We start from the raw sequence: 16,638 nt of genomic DNA, 5'->3' as shown, positions 1-16,638 counted from the left end.
TTCTTTTAAACTGTTTAACATGGTTGTTTATGAAATTCCCATTCTACCTGAATAAACGGTGACAGAACTAGATTGGACGGGCAGCCAGTCCGAGCTGGGTGGGCTGTTTGCTGCTAGCCTGTCCCCTGAGGCCCCTCGGGTGTCCCAGACACAGGAGCAGGGGAAACGTTTCACAATACGTTAGTGGTAAAAGCCAAAACGCTTCTTAAGTGTTCAAACAAAACGCTCTTACTAAATGCCTACTATAGGCCGAATACTGGGAAGATTAACAACATATGGTCCTTGCTTTCAAATGATCTTGTATTACAGTTTAATGGGGCAGACAGATATTCACATAAATAATACAACAGCGTTTGTACACTACTTACAGTTTACCAAAAAAAAAAAAAAAAAAAAAAGTTCTTATGGAAGCAAGCAATAAGATCTAAAGTTCCCAAGTCGCAATACTTGAGTTAGAAAGTTGAAAGAAAAATTGTAAATCCTATACTCATGACGTGGTCATCAGTGGAATTTTCCTAGATCAGGGGTAGAAACCCTTTGTTAGCCATAAAAGATCAACTAGTTGTCTTCCTAACACGTGGCTCCAAGATGTTTTATGTTTTATAATTCAGGATTTTAAGACACATTATAATGTAAGACTTTCATACATGCTGGCCGATGTGAGGAGGGGATGTGCCCGTAGGGCGATGACCAGCCACCCAGAACCACTACAGACCAGGAGGCTACGGTTTTACTTCAAATAAAGAAAACCAGCCCAGGGCCAAATGCAGACTAGCACCACTCTCTTGCCAACTCCTAGAAGCAACAATGTCAAAGCCTCACGCTTTCATAAATAACTTACAAGTTATTTACGTTTTTACTTAAAGGCAGTAACGTAGGAATCTTCCCAAAAAACCCAAACACTCTTTATCAAGAAAATGTAGCAAAAACGTTAACAAGGGTGAATCAAGGTGAAGCCTACATGTGGTTTATGTACTATTCTTTCACCTTTCTTAGATTTCTTTTTTTTTTTTTTTTTTTTTTAAATAGAAAGTTTAGGACAAATGAAGGGATTTGTTCCAGAGGCTCTAAGGCCCCTCCAGCTCCAATATTCACTATGTATTTCTGTTCTGCTATTAATCCTAGAATCATCACGGGCACAGCCTTTATAACAAAAAAGTTAAAAATCAAAAGAAATCAGGGACGCCGGGATGGTACAGTCAGTTCAGTGTCCCCAATTCTGGATTTTGGCTCAGGTCACAATCCCAAGGTTGTGGGATCGAGCCCTGAGTCGAGCTTTGCGCTGAGCGCAGTCTGCTTGAGAATCAATCTCTCTCTCTCTCTGCCCTTCTCCCCCATTGGTGTACTCTCTCTCTCTCTCTTGCTCTTTCTCTCTCTCAAATAAAAAATAAAAAAATAATAAAAAATAACAACCACCAAGAACATCTTCTAGCGTTTCATGTTTTAGTTGAATCAGCATGACCCCCGCATTGGGGCAGGGAGGCTATGGCCACTTGTGGCAAGAACACCTTCCTGAAAATCCAGATTGCCATCGCCATGGGCCGTTCCTCCAGAGGCCTGGATCTTGAACGGTCCAAACGCAGGACGTACTCCCCCTGAACACAAACCCCAGTACGTTCGTGAAGCTTTTCAGTATATGTGGAATCAGTGTATTAATAACAGCTTATTGGCACTGAATGAAAAACACACAAGTCTTAATCTTAGGTCTTGAATTGGGTCCAGGCCGTACGTAATACCTGGCTGGAAGGGATACAGCTGTAAGCATGCTTGGTGACTGGAGGCTACGTAGTGAGACCTGAGTTTTGAAACCAGGATTGGTAGCTTAACAAAATTTACTGGTTGTAGAAAAAGTAAACTCGCCTCTAGGGAGGTGAGCTCAGTCTCGCCATTCTGACAGCAGGCCCTGGTGGCCAGTTTAGCGAAAAGTGTTGGCTCTGAGGCTTGAAAGTTCCAACCTTGTCTTAATGAAGGTCGCTGCGAGCAGACAGTCCACTCCAGGTAACAGCTGCGGGGTGATTAGGGAAAGCAGCAAAAATTCAAACCAAGGTGCACCTCTGAGTCACATAAATTGACAAGTCATTAGGTTACCTGTCGCTTGAATTAAAAAAAAAAAAAAAAATGTAGTACTGTCTTTTGAAAAAAAGACAGAATTTACAAAAAAAGGAGAATTTATTTTAAAGGGGTAAGATCATAACACAAGGCAGGTAATATTTACCTTCGTTTTGAAGGTTACCTCGTTTCTTAATTGTATGGAAAACAGTTAAATATTCAAGGAGCAGAGATTCCTACCCAAAATCAAGCGTTTTCTGTCCACTTCTCTACGCAGATTCACCCACTACCACTAATTTCCACATACCAAATGCTGGGAATTCTTACTGTAATATAAGGAACTGGTCCATAGGGCAGATAACTTCCAGAAAATGCTATCATTCCTTCAGAGAATGAAATAAAATAGTCAAAATTTTATGTAAGGGAGGCCTGATTTCCAGTGTCGCGGATTCACCGTTTTACTGGATACAACTAGAATGTTCAGAGGTTGACAGTTGGCTTCAAAGGCGGAGAGCTGTAAGAAGGGAAAGCCACAAGCTCAGAGCCGACTCCTTCGTAAGGTGCACTCTGTCCTCAGCCAGGAGAGAACAATCTGGAAACAATCTGGTGGGCAGCTGCTCTCATCAACAAACTGTTTATTGTAAGAAAGTGGCTGGGTCAAAGGCTAAACATCAACCCGAACCGAAAGCATACGGAGCAAAAATCAATACCGTCCCCGCTGAAGAAGCCAGGACTCCTCATGCAGAAAAGAGAGGGAGAGAGACTCGTACCTCACTCTGAACGGACGAGTGTCAGACAAAATTCCCGTGTTTCAACGCATGGCTGTCTTGCATGCTATTACAAATGAGTATTTGCTGCTATTTTCAGAACACCCTAGTAGCAAGAGCTAAAATACAGCATTTCGAGAGACACGGAAATCTACTTTCCAAATTACTTGCCCAGAAGTTATACTGGCTTATATCTAGTTGCTTTCTTCTTACATTTGTTTTATAAAGGAACCAACACGCTTATACACTATGCACAGATAATATAGCCAGTCTTTATATTTATCTAATTAGAAAATGGAACACTGGCTATGAGACTATACAAAAGAACTGATTTATTTCAGGTGTGTCAGTGGTATTCTGGTTATGATTTTAAACAGAGCTCTTATCTTTTAAAAACACATACTAAAATGAGAGAGCTGACAGAATATCTGGGATTTGCCTCGAAATAACATGGAGGAGTGGGTAGGATTAGACAAAATAAGACTGGCCAGAATAAAAACCTATGAAGCAGACTAATTGAGAGTTCATTACATTTTCCATTTACTTTTGTACACTTCAAATTTTCTACAAAACGTTTCCTTTAATTTTTTTAACATTTATTTATTTTTCAGAGACAGAGAGAGACAGAGCATGAACAGGGGAGGGGCAGAGAGAGAGGTAGACACAGAATCCCAAGCAGGCTCCAGGCTCCGAGCTGCCAGCAGAGAGCCCGACGCGGGGCTGGAACCCACGAACCATGAGATCATGACCTGAGCTGAAGTCAGACGCTTAACCAACTGAGCCACCCAGGTGCCCGCAAAACATTTCCTTTTATGTGTGTATACAATTCAACAGTTACTACAAAAAAGAAAAAGAACAGTTTCAAAAAAAAATTTTTTGTTAAATATGAGGAAAGTATTAACCTACCAACACAAATTCACTGACTCCCTGTTAAGGATATATATGTACTATAGAATTACTAGGCGTCCAACAGGACTGTTTGGGGCAACGTCTGCAACAGAGCTGTTGAATTCCAAGTCAAACCCTGGAGAAGCAGAGAGAGATGTTCTGTGCGTTCCCAGTGCGTCCATGAGCCAACCAGGCCAGGGTCTGGCAGAAACAGCACCACAAGATGGTATTTAACTGCATTATGGAGCATGAGAACATATGTGAGCTGGTACAGAAACCCAAATGACATAAATAGCCATGTTTTTACAACAGCCAATTTAGCACACATATTCTGAAAACATAACCTGATTGCAAATTTGAGGCTCCTATATATTGCATTGATAAATTAACAGGGAAATCCATTGGAGAAAGAACCGAAAGAAAATAAAGCAGAGAGCAAAACATTCTTTCACTTTGCTTCAATTATGCCAGGACAAGGATGAAAATAGTAGTAACTTTTTCTTTTCTTTTCTCTTTTCTTTCTTTTTTTTTTTTTTTTTTTTTTTTTTTTTTTGTGCATCTGATTGCTTTGCTGGGACCAGCATAAATACCAGAGTCCTAGAAAGAATGTGAAAGATCATCTCATCTATCCTCCCACGAAGAACAGAGAGGGTTTGGTAATGACAATTTGGTGACCGTGGGTGTCCTTTAAAAAGCCACCTTGCGTGACAAACTCACTTGGCCAACCTGACAGAGCACACGCAATCCCATCATCACGGAAGGAAAGTACACACCAAAAGGGGAATCCTCAAAATCACAGACCTTTGACCTTTCAAACATTTTACAGACAAAAAAGCCAGAGGAAAAACTTAAATATTCATGCAGATCAAGGTTGCCTGTGGAAAGCAACGATCTGGAGTAATAATCTAGACAATTCTAAGGCAGAATGGGTCTGGACATTCCCCTCAAAAAAAAACGGACCATCATTTTTTAATTTACGAAACCACAGTTGAGTGTTTTCTTGTAAAAGACATATTTCCTTATTTGCTGAGATTAAAAACAGGAAGGGGGGATTAGTGGTGCCATCACCTAATTAGTCATTAATAAACTGCCGTATGGATTCATTTCTGCTCAAAGACAAGAAACCAACTTGTCAAATACTTGGAAAACTTTGCAAGTTTTCTTAGAACAATACTCTTTACTTTAATTTTACATTTCAAACTTTTACTTTGCCCACAGGAAGCAAGTAGGTTTAAACTACACGCTTTCACAGCTCAGGACTCAGGAGAGATTTGTGGTTTCTGACACCAGCAAACAGCCCGGGGAGGCACCCACTCAGAATCGAGTGATCCCGCTGACCAGGGAGGGCTGGTGTCAGTCCACCTTTGCAAGACATTCTATTTAGAATTTGAGTTTAAATCTTGGAGGTGCAAGAGCCAAGTGCCCACACAATTGTCCTCTTCACCTAGAACCCCGATCTCCCCACACCCGGACACAGGAACAGGAGACACACAGGAGAACTTGACACTCATGTCACAAGATTAAACTGTAAATCTCCATGTGCCGATGGGAAAGTATGTTTCCTTTTTAGCAGAAATCTGTAGATATTTTCACCAAAATCTCCCATCCTCGGGGAAAAAGGCCTCCCCACAAAGGAAGGTTCTATTTCAGCGATTGTATAGCATTTTCTACAAGTTTTAGTTAAAGCAAACAGAGGAAAATACACATATATTTAATTAATAATTCATTCGTTATTTATGCTAATTCATATATTAAAATTTTAAAGGTTCAAATACTACTAAAAACTATCAGTTAAAACAAATATTCTAAATGTTTTTTAATGTTTATTTTTTAGACAAAGAGAGACAGAGTACGAGTAATGGAAGGGCAGAGAGAGGGAGACACAGAATCCGAAGCAGGCTCCAGGCTCCAAGTTGTCCAGGGCTTGAACTCACGAACCACGAGATCATGACCTGAGCAGAAGTCGGACGCTTGACCGCCTGAGCCACCCAGGTGCCCCTAAAACAAATATTCTAAAGACCCTTAATTGTTCTCATACAAATCCATGTCCCCCAAGTCATCAAATGGGGTTTGACCCCTAGAATTTTTTCCGAAGGGCAATATTTCTAACAATCAATTAAGAACTAAAAGAACAGCCCATACTCCAGTATTTCTTCCACTGATTCTATTATTAACCCGAAGCCTGCAGACGTTTCAAGAAAAAAAATACAACACAAGCAGAAGAATGATACAGAGTTTTTCTAGAAACATCCAGTATCTGGAAGGCTGTGTGTGGCCAAACTTGGTCTAACAGCGCCTGGGAAAAAGCATCCACTCACAGGCAGCTACGAGGAGCCGGAACCAGAAGAAACTAAAAAAGGGATGACAGCATTCCCGTACCTCGGAGAGAAAGACAGACAGACAGACAGACTAACCTTAGCCGGGTTTGCCCACTCTCTAGCGGTAGCCAGAGAGGTCTTGGCCTGTACTCCCGGCTGAGGTCCAACACAGGATACCCCACTCGGGTAGGGGATACCAGATTACACACCCTTCAGGGCCACAAATTGCCTGTCAGTTTTGAAACCCCGAAACGGGATCAAACATTTTTGCAAGACGGTACAATTCTCCGAGCAACGTTCCCGAATTTTTAGCATGAATGGAAACAAAATGTGCTCCCTGTCTGGAATTCACACACTGGAAAACTAAGCGGAACAGTTCTCGATGGTGCTCAGGTCTCAGCACCCAGCACTGCGGGACTGACCCGGGGCGGGGGTTGGATCTCGGCTCTGCACCTGAGCTCGACCCTTGGGCCATGCCCTCCAGCCTGGTGCCAGCATGGGCTCATCCCCTGGGATGTACTTTTTACGCCCGGGAGACCAAAATCTGTTCGTAAGAGTGCTGCAAGACTTCTAGAGACAGCTTCAATCGACTTCCCCGGGAGGCAACGCCATAATCCGTCCCCGCTCACACATGGCAGCTATTAGGGAGCTGCTGTAGGAGACAGAAAGCATTTGGACTGGGAGGACTTTTTCTTCCAAAAGGGCCTGTTTCCCATCCACGGATCTGTGACTGCATAAGCGGTGGATATAAATAGTCTGAGGAAATAAAAGCGCCCTTCCTAGAGCGCTACCCCCCAGAAGGAAACCGCGGAGAGAGAAGCTCGCTCTCGCCTACCCCTGCCCCACGCCAGCCAGCAAGAACCAAGCTAGAACCAAACGAAAACAACATCCAGCACAAACAGAAAACAACCAAAGTCGTGACTGCCTGTGTTTCCTACAAGCAAATTATCAGTCCCTGCCTTCCCTGTGGCCCAGAAGTATCTACTCCTGCAGGAGTCGCTTGGAAACACTCTTGTGGAAATAAGATTCAAATAACAATATGGTACCTACAGTAGCCGAAAAGCGTCCCGCCCCCACCCCGCCAAAAGATAGACCAAAATAAAAGGCAGCTAAGGAAAACACCCCAGCTGTTATCTCTTTAGCATTTCAACATCGAAACACATCATGTCACCTTTGACACAGGCATTATGTTTGATGACAGGAAGTCAGTTAAAATGAACAAAACATTTCCAGTTTAGGTGAAGGGCGAAGGAAGAAAGAAAAGGAGAGAAAGGTATACGAAGGACCCTGAAACATTCGTAGCTATAAAAGCTTTTAAATGTTTGCTTTAATCTGCCAGCTGCTCTTGAGCTGGCGCTGTATTGTAAAAGAGTCACCACAACACCACGTCAGCCACATGTCAAAAGCTATTCAGGGCGCACCTGGAATTCTGAGTTTCTCTCTAATTTGGACCCCTAAAAATTATTTTCTAAGCTGTGTTTTAAAGTAACACGGGGAGTTTCCATCTCACCGCACTTATTGGAGATTCAGAGCAAAGATGAAAGGCAGAAGGAGCGAGGACGCACTGCCTACGCTAAAACACGGAAAGCAAAGGTTTTTGGTTTTGTTTTTTTTTAATTGGAGAATTCTCATTAACTCCGAAAAATCCAAGAGATGCTTCACTGCTCCACAACCTGGCTTGCTCTTCCGAAGGGGGAAGGACCCCCACCCTGCCCTTCCAACCTGTCAGGGCCGCTGTGAGACCCAGGTGAGGCCTGGGGAGGCACCTAGTTACTTATGCCGCATGCCACAAAATGGGAATGTCTCTGTCGGCCGGAAACTTCCACAGCAACCTCTCACGCCCAGTAGGCACTCAGATGTTTGCTAAGTGCAGAGGTTGGTGAGAGGAGGAGGGAGGAACCATGTAGCATGATTTCGTCTCAGTTTCTCCCTAAAGCAACCAACATCAGAAGAGGAACTCCCCAGGGTGGAAGGGACTGTGTTAGAAGATATTAATACGTTGACAGATACGGAAAGTACTCCCACCTGCCTTTTGGGTGGGGGAGGAGGCATTCCACAGCAAATGATTTGGGGTTGAATCAAAATGAAATGTGACACTAGTTTTTGTTTTAAAGCATGCAGGACCCATCCCACAACACCCACACACTACCCAAATCACACACGTAGACACAACAGGACGATTTCTGCCCAGCTGCTTTCACAACAACTCTGGTTGTCACTTCTTGTTACGGTGACATTGCGACCCCAAGGCAAAGGAACCACAGACCCCTCCACGTGCCAGGACCCCCAACATCCTGCAGGACACCTCGGTGCCATCAGCCATGAGGAACGCCCAAGTTCCATGAGGAACGCCCAAGAGAATGCCAGCTTTGCAGTTTCAGAAAGCCCCAGGCCTCAAACAGAGATGTCCCAGGGCAGGGGAGCGTGCCGGGCGAGCTGTGCAGTCCACCCTCCTCCCCTTCCCCTGGCCGGCTGGGGGATCCAAAGGGATCCACTGGCAGCCCACTCTGCACAGAGGTCCCATCCCGGCTCAGAAGTCCCATCCCGGCTCGTCCCCATCAACCAGCTGCTGCTCGGAGCCTCGGGCTCTGCCCCACGCCCTCCCCCGGTGGAGAGAAAAATGGAAACAGAGCCCAGAGAAACAGAAACAAAAAGGCGAGTTTTTCCATGGGACTTCAGGTCGTGCAAGGGAAAGAGCTGTGGTTTTCTATCCAATCGGGGTCGCTCACAAACGCATATGGATTCCCCCACGGAAAGGTGTATTCCTGCTAACTTCCCACCAGCACCAGTGGCGGGAGGTCCGTGCGGCAGCCACCCAGTAATCAAGGGTCAACCGCGTAGCTTCTGACTCTCTCACTCAACACACGCCTCCAGGAAGGAGGTTATCTGTTTGAAAGGACTCACTGTGTAGATGTCAGCACATGTGTGGTCCTCTTTGAGGAACAGTTCGAGGGGTTCCGTCAAGAAACATCCACGCGGGGACAAGGGCGCTCGAATTATGCACTTCTACAGGCCCCCCAGTAGTACCTTCCACCCACAGGCATGAACCGATTACTGATGCCCATGGTGCCCACACAGGAACATGGGAGCCACAGCTAAACCAGCAGTGTAGCAGGAACTAGCCTTTCACCGGAGTCAAGTCATTACTAACAAAGCTAGCGCTTCTAAGGTAATTAATACAGGGGCGCCTGGGTGGCTCAGGGGTTGAGTGTCCGACTTCAGCTCAGGTCACGACCTCATGGTTCATGAGTTTGGGCCCCACATCGGGCTCTCTGCTGTCAGTGCTCAACCCACTTCAGACCCCCTTTCCCCCTTGCTCTCTCCCCCTCCCCCGCTTGCATTCTCTCTCCCTCTCTCAAAAACACAAACATTTTTTAAAAAAATAATATTGATGTCAAATATTAAATAAGTTATCCGTATCTACACAACAGTCCTTACTTTTTTTTTTTTAAGTTCTTATTTAAATTCCAGTTAGTTAAGAGGCGCCTAGGTGGCTCAGTCGGTCGAGCGTCAGACTTCGACTCAGGTCATGATCTCAGTTGGTGAGTTCGAGCCCCGCGTCAGGCTCTGTGCTGACAGCTCGGAGCCTGGAGCCTGCTTCGGATTCTGTGCCTCCCTCTCTCTCTGCCCCTGCCCTGTTCGTGCTCTGTCTCTCTCTCAAAAATAAATAAACATTAAAAAAAAAAATTTTTTTTTAATTCCAGTTAGTTAACATTCAGTGTGATGCTAGTTTCAGGTATACAATTTAGTGATTCAACACTTCACATACAACAACACCCGGTGCTCATCACTTAAGCCCCATCATCTATTTAACCCATCCCCTCATCTACCTGGACTTAGGTATGGCAGCCTTAGGACAATGCACAAAAAGCATCTTCTATAGTTTGAAAGAGGAGCTATTTAAGCACAGGAATAGACAATATGTACTGGCACCAGTGATTACTTATGGTAGTGCATAATCATGTTTCCATTTTGGTATTGAACCTGTCCCTGGTTAATGGCTTTTCTCATGTTTTGAGCATTAACACTCAAGTGGTGACCATTTATGGGCTGTCTTCGAAGTCTAGTAACAGTAATTTGTACGTATTTTTAGTAACCAGGTTTGTTCATAATAAAAATAATACAGGTACATTACAGAAAATGTAAAAAACACAAAAGTTTAGTATAATCAGCCCTAATTAAGCCCACCATCTAGAAATACACCCTATACATACTGTATTTCCTTTCAGTCTTTTTTCTGTAGACGTGTGTGTGTGTGGTGTACATGTGTTCATGTGTTTTATCTGCTTTGACAGAGCATAATCTTGCCGAGGGCTGAATTTCAATCCTGCCCCTGGGAGTTTCAATTAAATGGGAAGCCCCGCTCACCCAGAGAATGCACCTCAGCGGAGCCCTGCTTCCTCAAGGTGTCATGCATCGTGACGCTTCTGAGGCCATACATGACTGGATTTTAGAGGGGAAATCACATGCTGCTGTGGTGTGTGGGTGTCGGTGAAGGTTCAGAACACATCCCTAGCAAACACCAAGAGTCGAATATACTCTGGGTGAGTGGTTTTTTTTTTTTTCCCCTACCTGGATCACCATGCTATTCTTTTCCATTTGTATCATAGTAATGTGGAAGCTCATAGGTGCCTCATAAATCTTCTGTACCATTTGCTATGAAGAGCGAGGGCCTAGGCACCAAACTGTGTAAACACAGCTGGTACGCAGTAAAACTATTCAGATAACTAGTGTGTTTGTTTTCTTCTTTCATATTCCATCCTGTAATAGGACCTAGCATCCAGCAAATGTTTAATGGAAGATGGATATTATTAACTGTGGCACTGAAATAATTCCTACACATCCAGAAGAAAGTGCCACCAATATAATGGAAAACTACTACAGTATGTGAAGCTGATGCAGAGAGAAAAAAAAAATCTCTGAACAGATTCCAGGGAGTCTTCCACCGGGCAGCCTAGCTCAGCAGCGACACCGTGCGGTGAGAGGTGGTTGATTCTCAACAGCACAGAGTATTTTACAGGGAGCAGGAAGCAGAGGCCAGCACAGGCATCGAATCTGCAAGGCAGGTGATGAATCTAAGGATGGGCCGTGTATTACAGATGCCAGGATACCAACATCCTCTCACGCACCTTCATTACATGGGGATCAATGAGATCTAGTAAGAAGGCTGCGGGAAAGAAAATCAAATAGAAAGTACGACCCAGCTCTGTTCCCAATCTGTCATTCCCAACTATCTGTAAAAGCTAAAAGTGCTGAGCCATCACCGGCACAATGACCAGATGTTCCTAAATGTCTCCACCTAGACATTAAGAGGATGGCCAGAGGAAATGAGCACCTGCCTCCAGAAAGACCATCAAAGTCGGTGAATATCCTTCTGCTTTCATATTCATTTGCATGATAATCCCTTAAAGATTTTGTATCCCAGGAAAACATACTCTAACATCCTGAATTCTTGTATTTCTTTTAGCAGCAGACTCAAAGTCTTCTAGAAGAGTACTAAAACTAAGAAATGTGGATATACACAACACTCATATGCCCACTCCCTCAGCTCCTTGGGCTCCCAAAGTAAAAAGGAACTCAGAGAACTGTTAAAAACTGAGAACAAACTGAGGGTTGATGGGGGGTGGGAGGGAGGGCAGGGTGGGTGATGGGTATTGAGGAGGGCACCTTTTGGGATGAGCACTGGGTGTTGTATGGAAACCAATTTGACAGTAAATTTCATATATTAAAAAAAAAAAAAAAAAAAAAAAAAAAAAAGGAACTCAGAGAAAGGCAGTCGGGAGAAAATGTAATGCACAGGATTAGCAGACCAACTGGATGACCCAAAATGAGAAGAGAACATTTCTGAAAATTGCTCTTCCCCAAAGTTACTATGTAATAAGGAACTTGGTCGGTTTGGTGCCTGTATAGGGTATTTGTGAATCTGTATGTAGAACAAGTACATGTTTTCATTTTGTTCAAACATTTCATTCATTCCCAAGATTTGTGAATGAGGATTACCCATCAGTAGGGGGAAAATGTCTCCCCCACACCCGCAGGCGGTTTAAAGAACCAAAAGGACAAAAATATAAAGCATCTACTGGGTATGTTAATATAAGCAGACACGCAACACAAAGCCTCTGCTTAGGTATTTCGGGTCATACCCATCCTAAAGACACAGGAAATGCCTAGAACCCAAACCTTGGGAACACGTTTTCCTCTTCACTGAGGAGTCCAGAGGGGCGAGAGTCAAAGAGTCCAGAGGGGCGAGTCCCAAGGCCAGTGCAGTCAGAATTCCTGAGAAAGGTCAAAGACCACTGCCACGGGCAGGCCTGGTCTCTCTGGCTCCATGACCTCAGAATAAGCAGGTACTTCCTCACATTTCCAGTCTCAGCCCTCCACGATCAGGAAAGGGGGGACAGAGAAGATTTAGGAGAGTGACAGTCACATCTCCCCTGGGACCAGTAACCCTTATCCACGAGGCTCTGCCCCATCCCCCCAAAGCAGGAGGGACCACACGTGGGTCATCTAAAGGAGCTGAAGCTCTGAGGACCCACTTTATTTTGATAAAAGTCACAAGACAGAGCTGATGCTTTTCCTTCTATTAACTGAGCACACAGAGACAAATGACGTGGAGTTTTGAATTCCCAAGTTGAAGGCACAAAACCAAAGTCATATCATTAATTCCTAAGAGCACCCATTAAAAAGAGTGCAAACTGGGGCGCCTGGGTGGCTCGGTCGGTTAAGCATCCGACTTCGGCTCAGGTCATGATCTCGTGGTTCACGAGTTTGAGCCCCGCGTCGGGCTCTGTGCTGACAGCTTGGAGCCTGGAGCCTGCTTCCGATTCTGTGTCTCCCTCTCTCTCTGACCCTCCCCCCATTCATGCTCTGTCTCTCTCTGTCTCAAAAATAAATAAACGTTAAAAAAAAAAAAATTTTTTTTAAATAAAAAAAATAAAATAAAAAGAGTGCAAACTGGCTGAAAGCCATAATGAAAATGCAATAAAAGAATGTCTCTTAAATGAAAAAAAACATCATCCATTGCAATATTATTCATTTTTAAAATTTAAAATTATTACCTATAGTCTATTTTTAGACTGGGCATCAGGCACTTTTGGGCACATTATACGCATGTAATTTATCAAAACTCTCAACAATCTAATAATAATACTATTAATCACTGGACTTTTTTTTAAGTTTATTTATTTATTTTTGAGAGAGAGAGAGTGAGCACAAGTGGAGGAAGGGCAGAGAGAGAGAGGGAGACACGGAATCTGAAGCAGGCTCCAGGCTCTGAGCTGTCAGCACAGAGCCTGACACGGGGCTCAAAGCCATGAACCACGAGATCATGACCTGAGCCGAAGTCAGCCAGTCAATTGACTGTGCCACCCAGGCGCCCCAATCCTATAAGGTATCTTAATACTAGATCCCTCAGAGTTTATACCAGTCTTCTACAAGTGAGCAAATCCCACCCAGATAGCCTGCAGCTCTGTTCTCCTCTGAAAGCTAAGTTTGCCAAGGGACAGAGTACAACCTAAAAGGGAGTTCCTTCTCTTTTTTATTTTTTTAATGTTTATTTGTTTTTGAGAGAGAGAGAGAGAGAGAGAGAGAGAGAGAGAAAGAGAGAGAGAGAGCATGTGCATGCGCGCGTGCACACACACACAGCAGTGGGGGGTGAGTGGGACAGAGAGATGGGGGACAAGGGAAAGCAGGTAAGTTTGGTGTTTAGAGTCACCTGGACTATCAGATATTTGCTAAAACTGCACGGTTACATCACTAAACTCACAAATTTCCCCATTTAGGGGAGCTGAGAAAAAGACCCGCAAAATCATTTGCCACAATTAACAAGAAATTGACAGCTTGACAAAACAAAGCAAAGGGGTTAGCAGGAGACACCCCTAGGGAACCTGGCAACCTGCCCAAACCAGGTAACAACCACAGGCATCAAGTGCAGACACAAGACCGGGAAAATTCCTGAATACATTCCCAGCTCCATGGGCATTTTCCTTTTAGACACAACTAGATCTAAACTGAAATCCAGAGCCCTTCCGCCACAAGATGGCAGGCATCAGCACAAATGAAACAAAACTTGGGGTTTTCCCATCCAAATATTCACTGAGAAAGGCCCAAATCAAAACAGAGGTTTTTAATCCCAAATGAATAAAGTGTGGCTTCCAAATACACGCTTGACACATGAAAGAGTGACCCTTTTTTTTTTAACCATAAAATGGATAGGATGTGACCTTTAAGATTTAATACCTTCTAAACTCCCTTCTCTCCCTCCCTCCCTTACAAACACCAAAAATATCAGCTATACTTGGATATCTTTAAGGCAGCTCCCAACTCCTCTGAAGTCAAAATAAAAACAGAAATCAACACCACAAACCCACCGCAACGGAACCCCTGAGGAAAAGGGTCACCGTCTGGAAGAAAGGCATCCAAGGCGCCCCCTTCTGGGCTGAGCGCACACACTCACCTCGGCAGCAGGCAGTAAGTACAGAGGCGTTAAGGCAGGAGCTCGTTTTAGGTCACAGTTCAGGCCGAGCGTCGTCAGGATCTCCCTAAGGACTTCGTATCTTCTCGTATTGCTTGATTTGAGCAGATTGAAATCTTCCTGGGCTTGCACCACTGAAGAGCTGGGAGGTAGTTCTAAGTGCGCCTGAGGGAAAAAGATACCACTTGGTAAATCGGGGCACTTACCGACCTCAATAGAAACAATATCCTCGCCGGCTCTTCTGAAAACTTAAAACAGGAATCCTAATTATCAACAGCATGTAAATGTTGAACATTTGGAGAGTAATGACAAGCAATAAAAAGATGCAAAGGAGCCAACTGACACGGTGGCTGTCAGGCAGAAAAGCGATGCTGCAAACGAGCCTGGATAGTGAGCAGACTCTGTCCAGGTCCAGACATTTATCACTAACCAGGCAGTGGAACCTGGGCAAATCGCTTAACTTGATCACTCGACCGAAATGCTTAGAAATACAATAGTTCTGGGGCGCCTGGGTGGTTCAGTCGGTGGAGCTTCCAACTTCGGCTCAGGTGGTGATTTCATGGTTCGTGGGTTCAAGCCCCGGATCTGGCTCTGTGCTGACAGTGTAGAGCCTGCTTTGGATTCTCTGTCTCCCTTTCTTTCTGCCCCTCCCCTGGCGTGTGCAGGCGAGCTCACTCTCTCTCTCTCTCTCTCTCTCAAAAAATAAAGAAACATTAAAAAGAAAAAAAGAAAGAAATCCCATCAGGCTGAGAACCCAAGTGAAGTCCCTACTGAACTCAGGGAGGCGTGATGGTCATGTTGAAACTCTCACTCTACCTGTTAGTCACAACCATTGGGGAACAATACCAGGGAGGAATATAGCCTTATTCACCATTGTAAGAGTGTCTGCAGGCCTTCACATAGGAGTGGGGTTTGAGGGACCCCGGAAAGGCCCAACCCACCACCCTCTGATTAAATTTAAGATTCGGGACTTCATCTGTCTAGTTCAGGCTTTGTTGTCCACTTAAAATCAAACCACTCCCACCTATCAACATGGTCTGAAGGAACATGCTAGATCTTCTGGCTCCCTTCAGCTAGAACCTTCTTAGCAGTGGCATGTGCCTTGGTATAAAGGAACAGACTCGAACTTCTGGCCCTCTTGAGATCAGATTTTAAGTGGCCCTTAGAGCCTTGGAGGGTGCCACAACATTGAGCAACCTAAGCATGTTTGCTTCATTTTGCTTTTGACAGGGGTCCGCTGTGGGTTTCTGTTGTACGCAGAGCTCCTGACCTGATATTATAGGAGCATTATGAAAATAAAAAGCAAAGTGCCAGCCTTCAGACGATATAAAATCCCTCAATTCCCACCCAAGCCTTCACCAAGTCAAAAATACTGTCCAAAATGGTCCAACTGTTCAAAGTCAATGTCAGTCTGAAAAGGTTTGTAGAGACTGTCCTGCCACTACAGCGGGTGAGCTGGCCACTGAAGCAGGAGTGAGTCTGTCCTCCAAAGAGCCCTGGAGAGAAGAGGAGGGAGAAAAGTAAAATCCTTCAAAGTATCCAAAGCCTGCCGAGTCTCCTTCTCCCCTGGGTTCTCTCCTTACATGTGGCCTCTCCTTTCCAGTGGACAAAGCCAGTGCTGGGGCAATGAGCAGAGCTGTGGGTCACGTTCAACTCATGTGAGCACGCAGGTCTCCTGGAGCTTACCCCTTACAGGTGCAGAAATAAAATGAGCAAAGTGGGCCCAGGAGAAAGGCGTGAGAGTGACGAATGGCACACGCACACCCCAGCCTGAGTGATCTACACAAGATCCAAGCACACACGTGAGGTGTGCTGAACTCGCTGAGGAAGACAACGAGGGCTCGCCCCACAGGCAGGCCTCCAGGGTTCCAGGAGGTGACACAGACATTGTGCAAGGAGTGCTTTTGTGGACTTCAAGAGTCAGCACTTCTATGACAGATTTGGGGCTCAGGAAAGCATGTGCTTCTGGATTTGCACTCCTGGTTCTCTACGGCATCTGACAAATGTTACATCCTCTGGCTGGAATACTGTTACCATACTGATGGGTCCATTTTTATAACCTGGCTTCTTCTAAAATTAAGGCTTTCTGACCAGACCAAAAGCCAGAACTAAAGCATCTCCAGTCACAAATTGAGGACCGGGG

General features: G+C 44.7%; 1 protein-coding gene across 4 annotated transcripts in view; it reads right to left on the bottom strand.

Moving 5' to 3' along the window:
• HLCS (holocarboxylase synthetase) overlaps nt 1–16,638 on the bottom strand; it is a 222,032-nt gene that overhangs the window by 176,619 nt on the left and 28,775 nt on the right. For all 4 annotated transcript variants that reach the window (XM_078452801.2, XM_078452798.2, XM_078452799.2 and 1 more), the window contains one exon: nt 14,478–14,660. In XM_078452801.2, the coding sequence (XP_078308927.1) occupies nt 14,478–14,660 (183 nt within the window). The remainder of the gene's footprint in view (nt 1–14,477; nt 14,661–16,638) is intronic.

Source organism: Panthera onca, chromosome C2, assembly GCF_046562875.1.
Source record: "Panthera onca isolate mPanOnc1 chromosome C2, mPanOnc1 haplotype 2, whole genome shotgun sequence".
Lineage (NCBI taxonomy): Eukaryota > Metazoa > Chordata > Mammalia > Carnivora > Felidae > Panthera > Panthera onca.
This window is presented reverse-complemented; position numbering and strand designations above follow the sequence as displayed.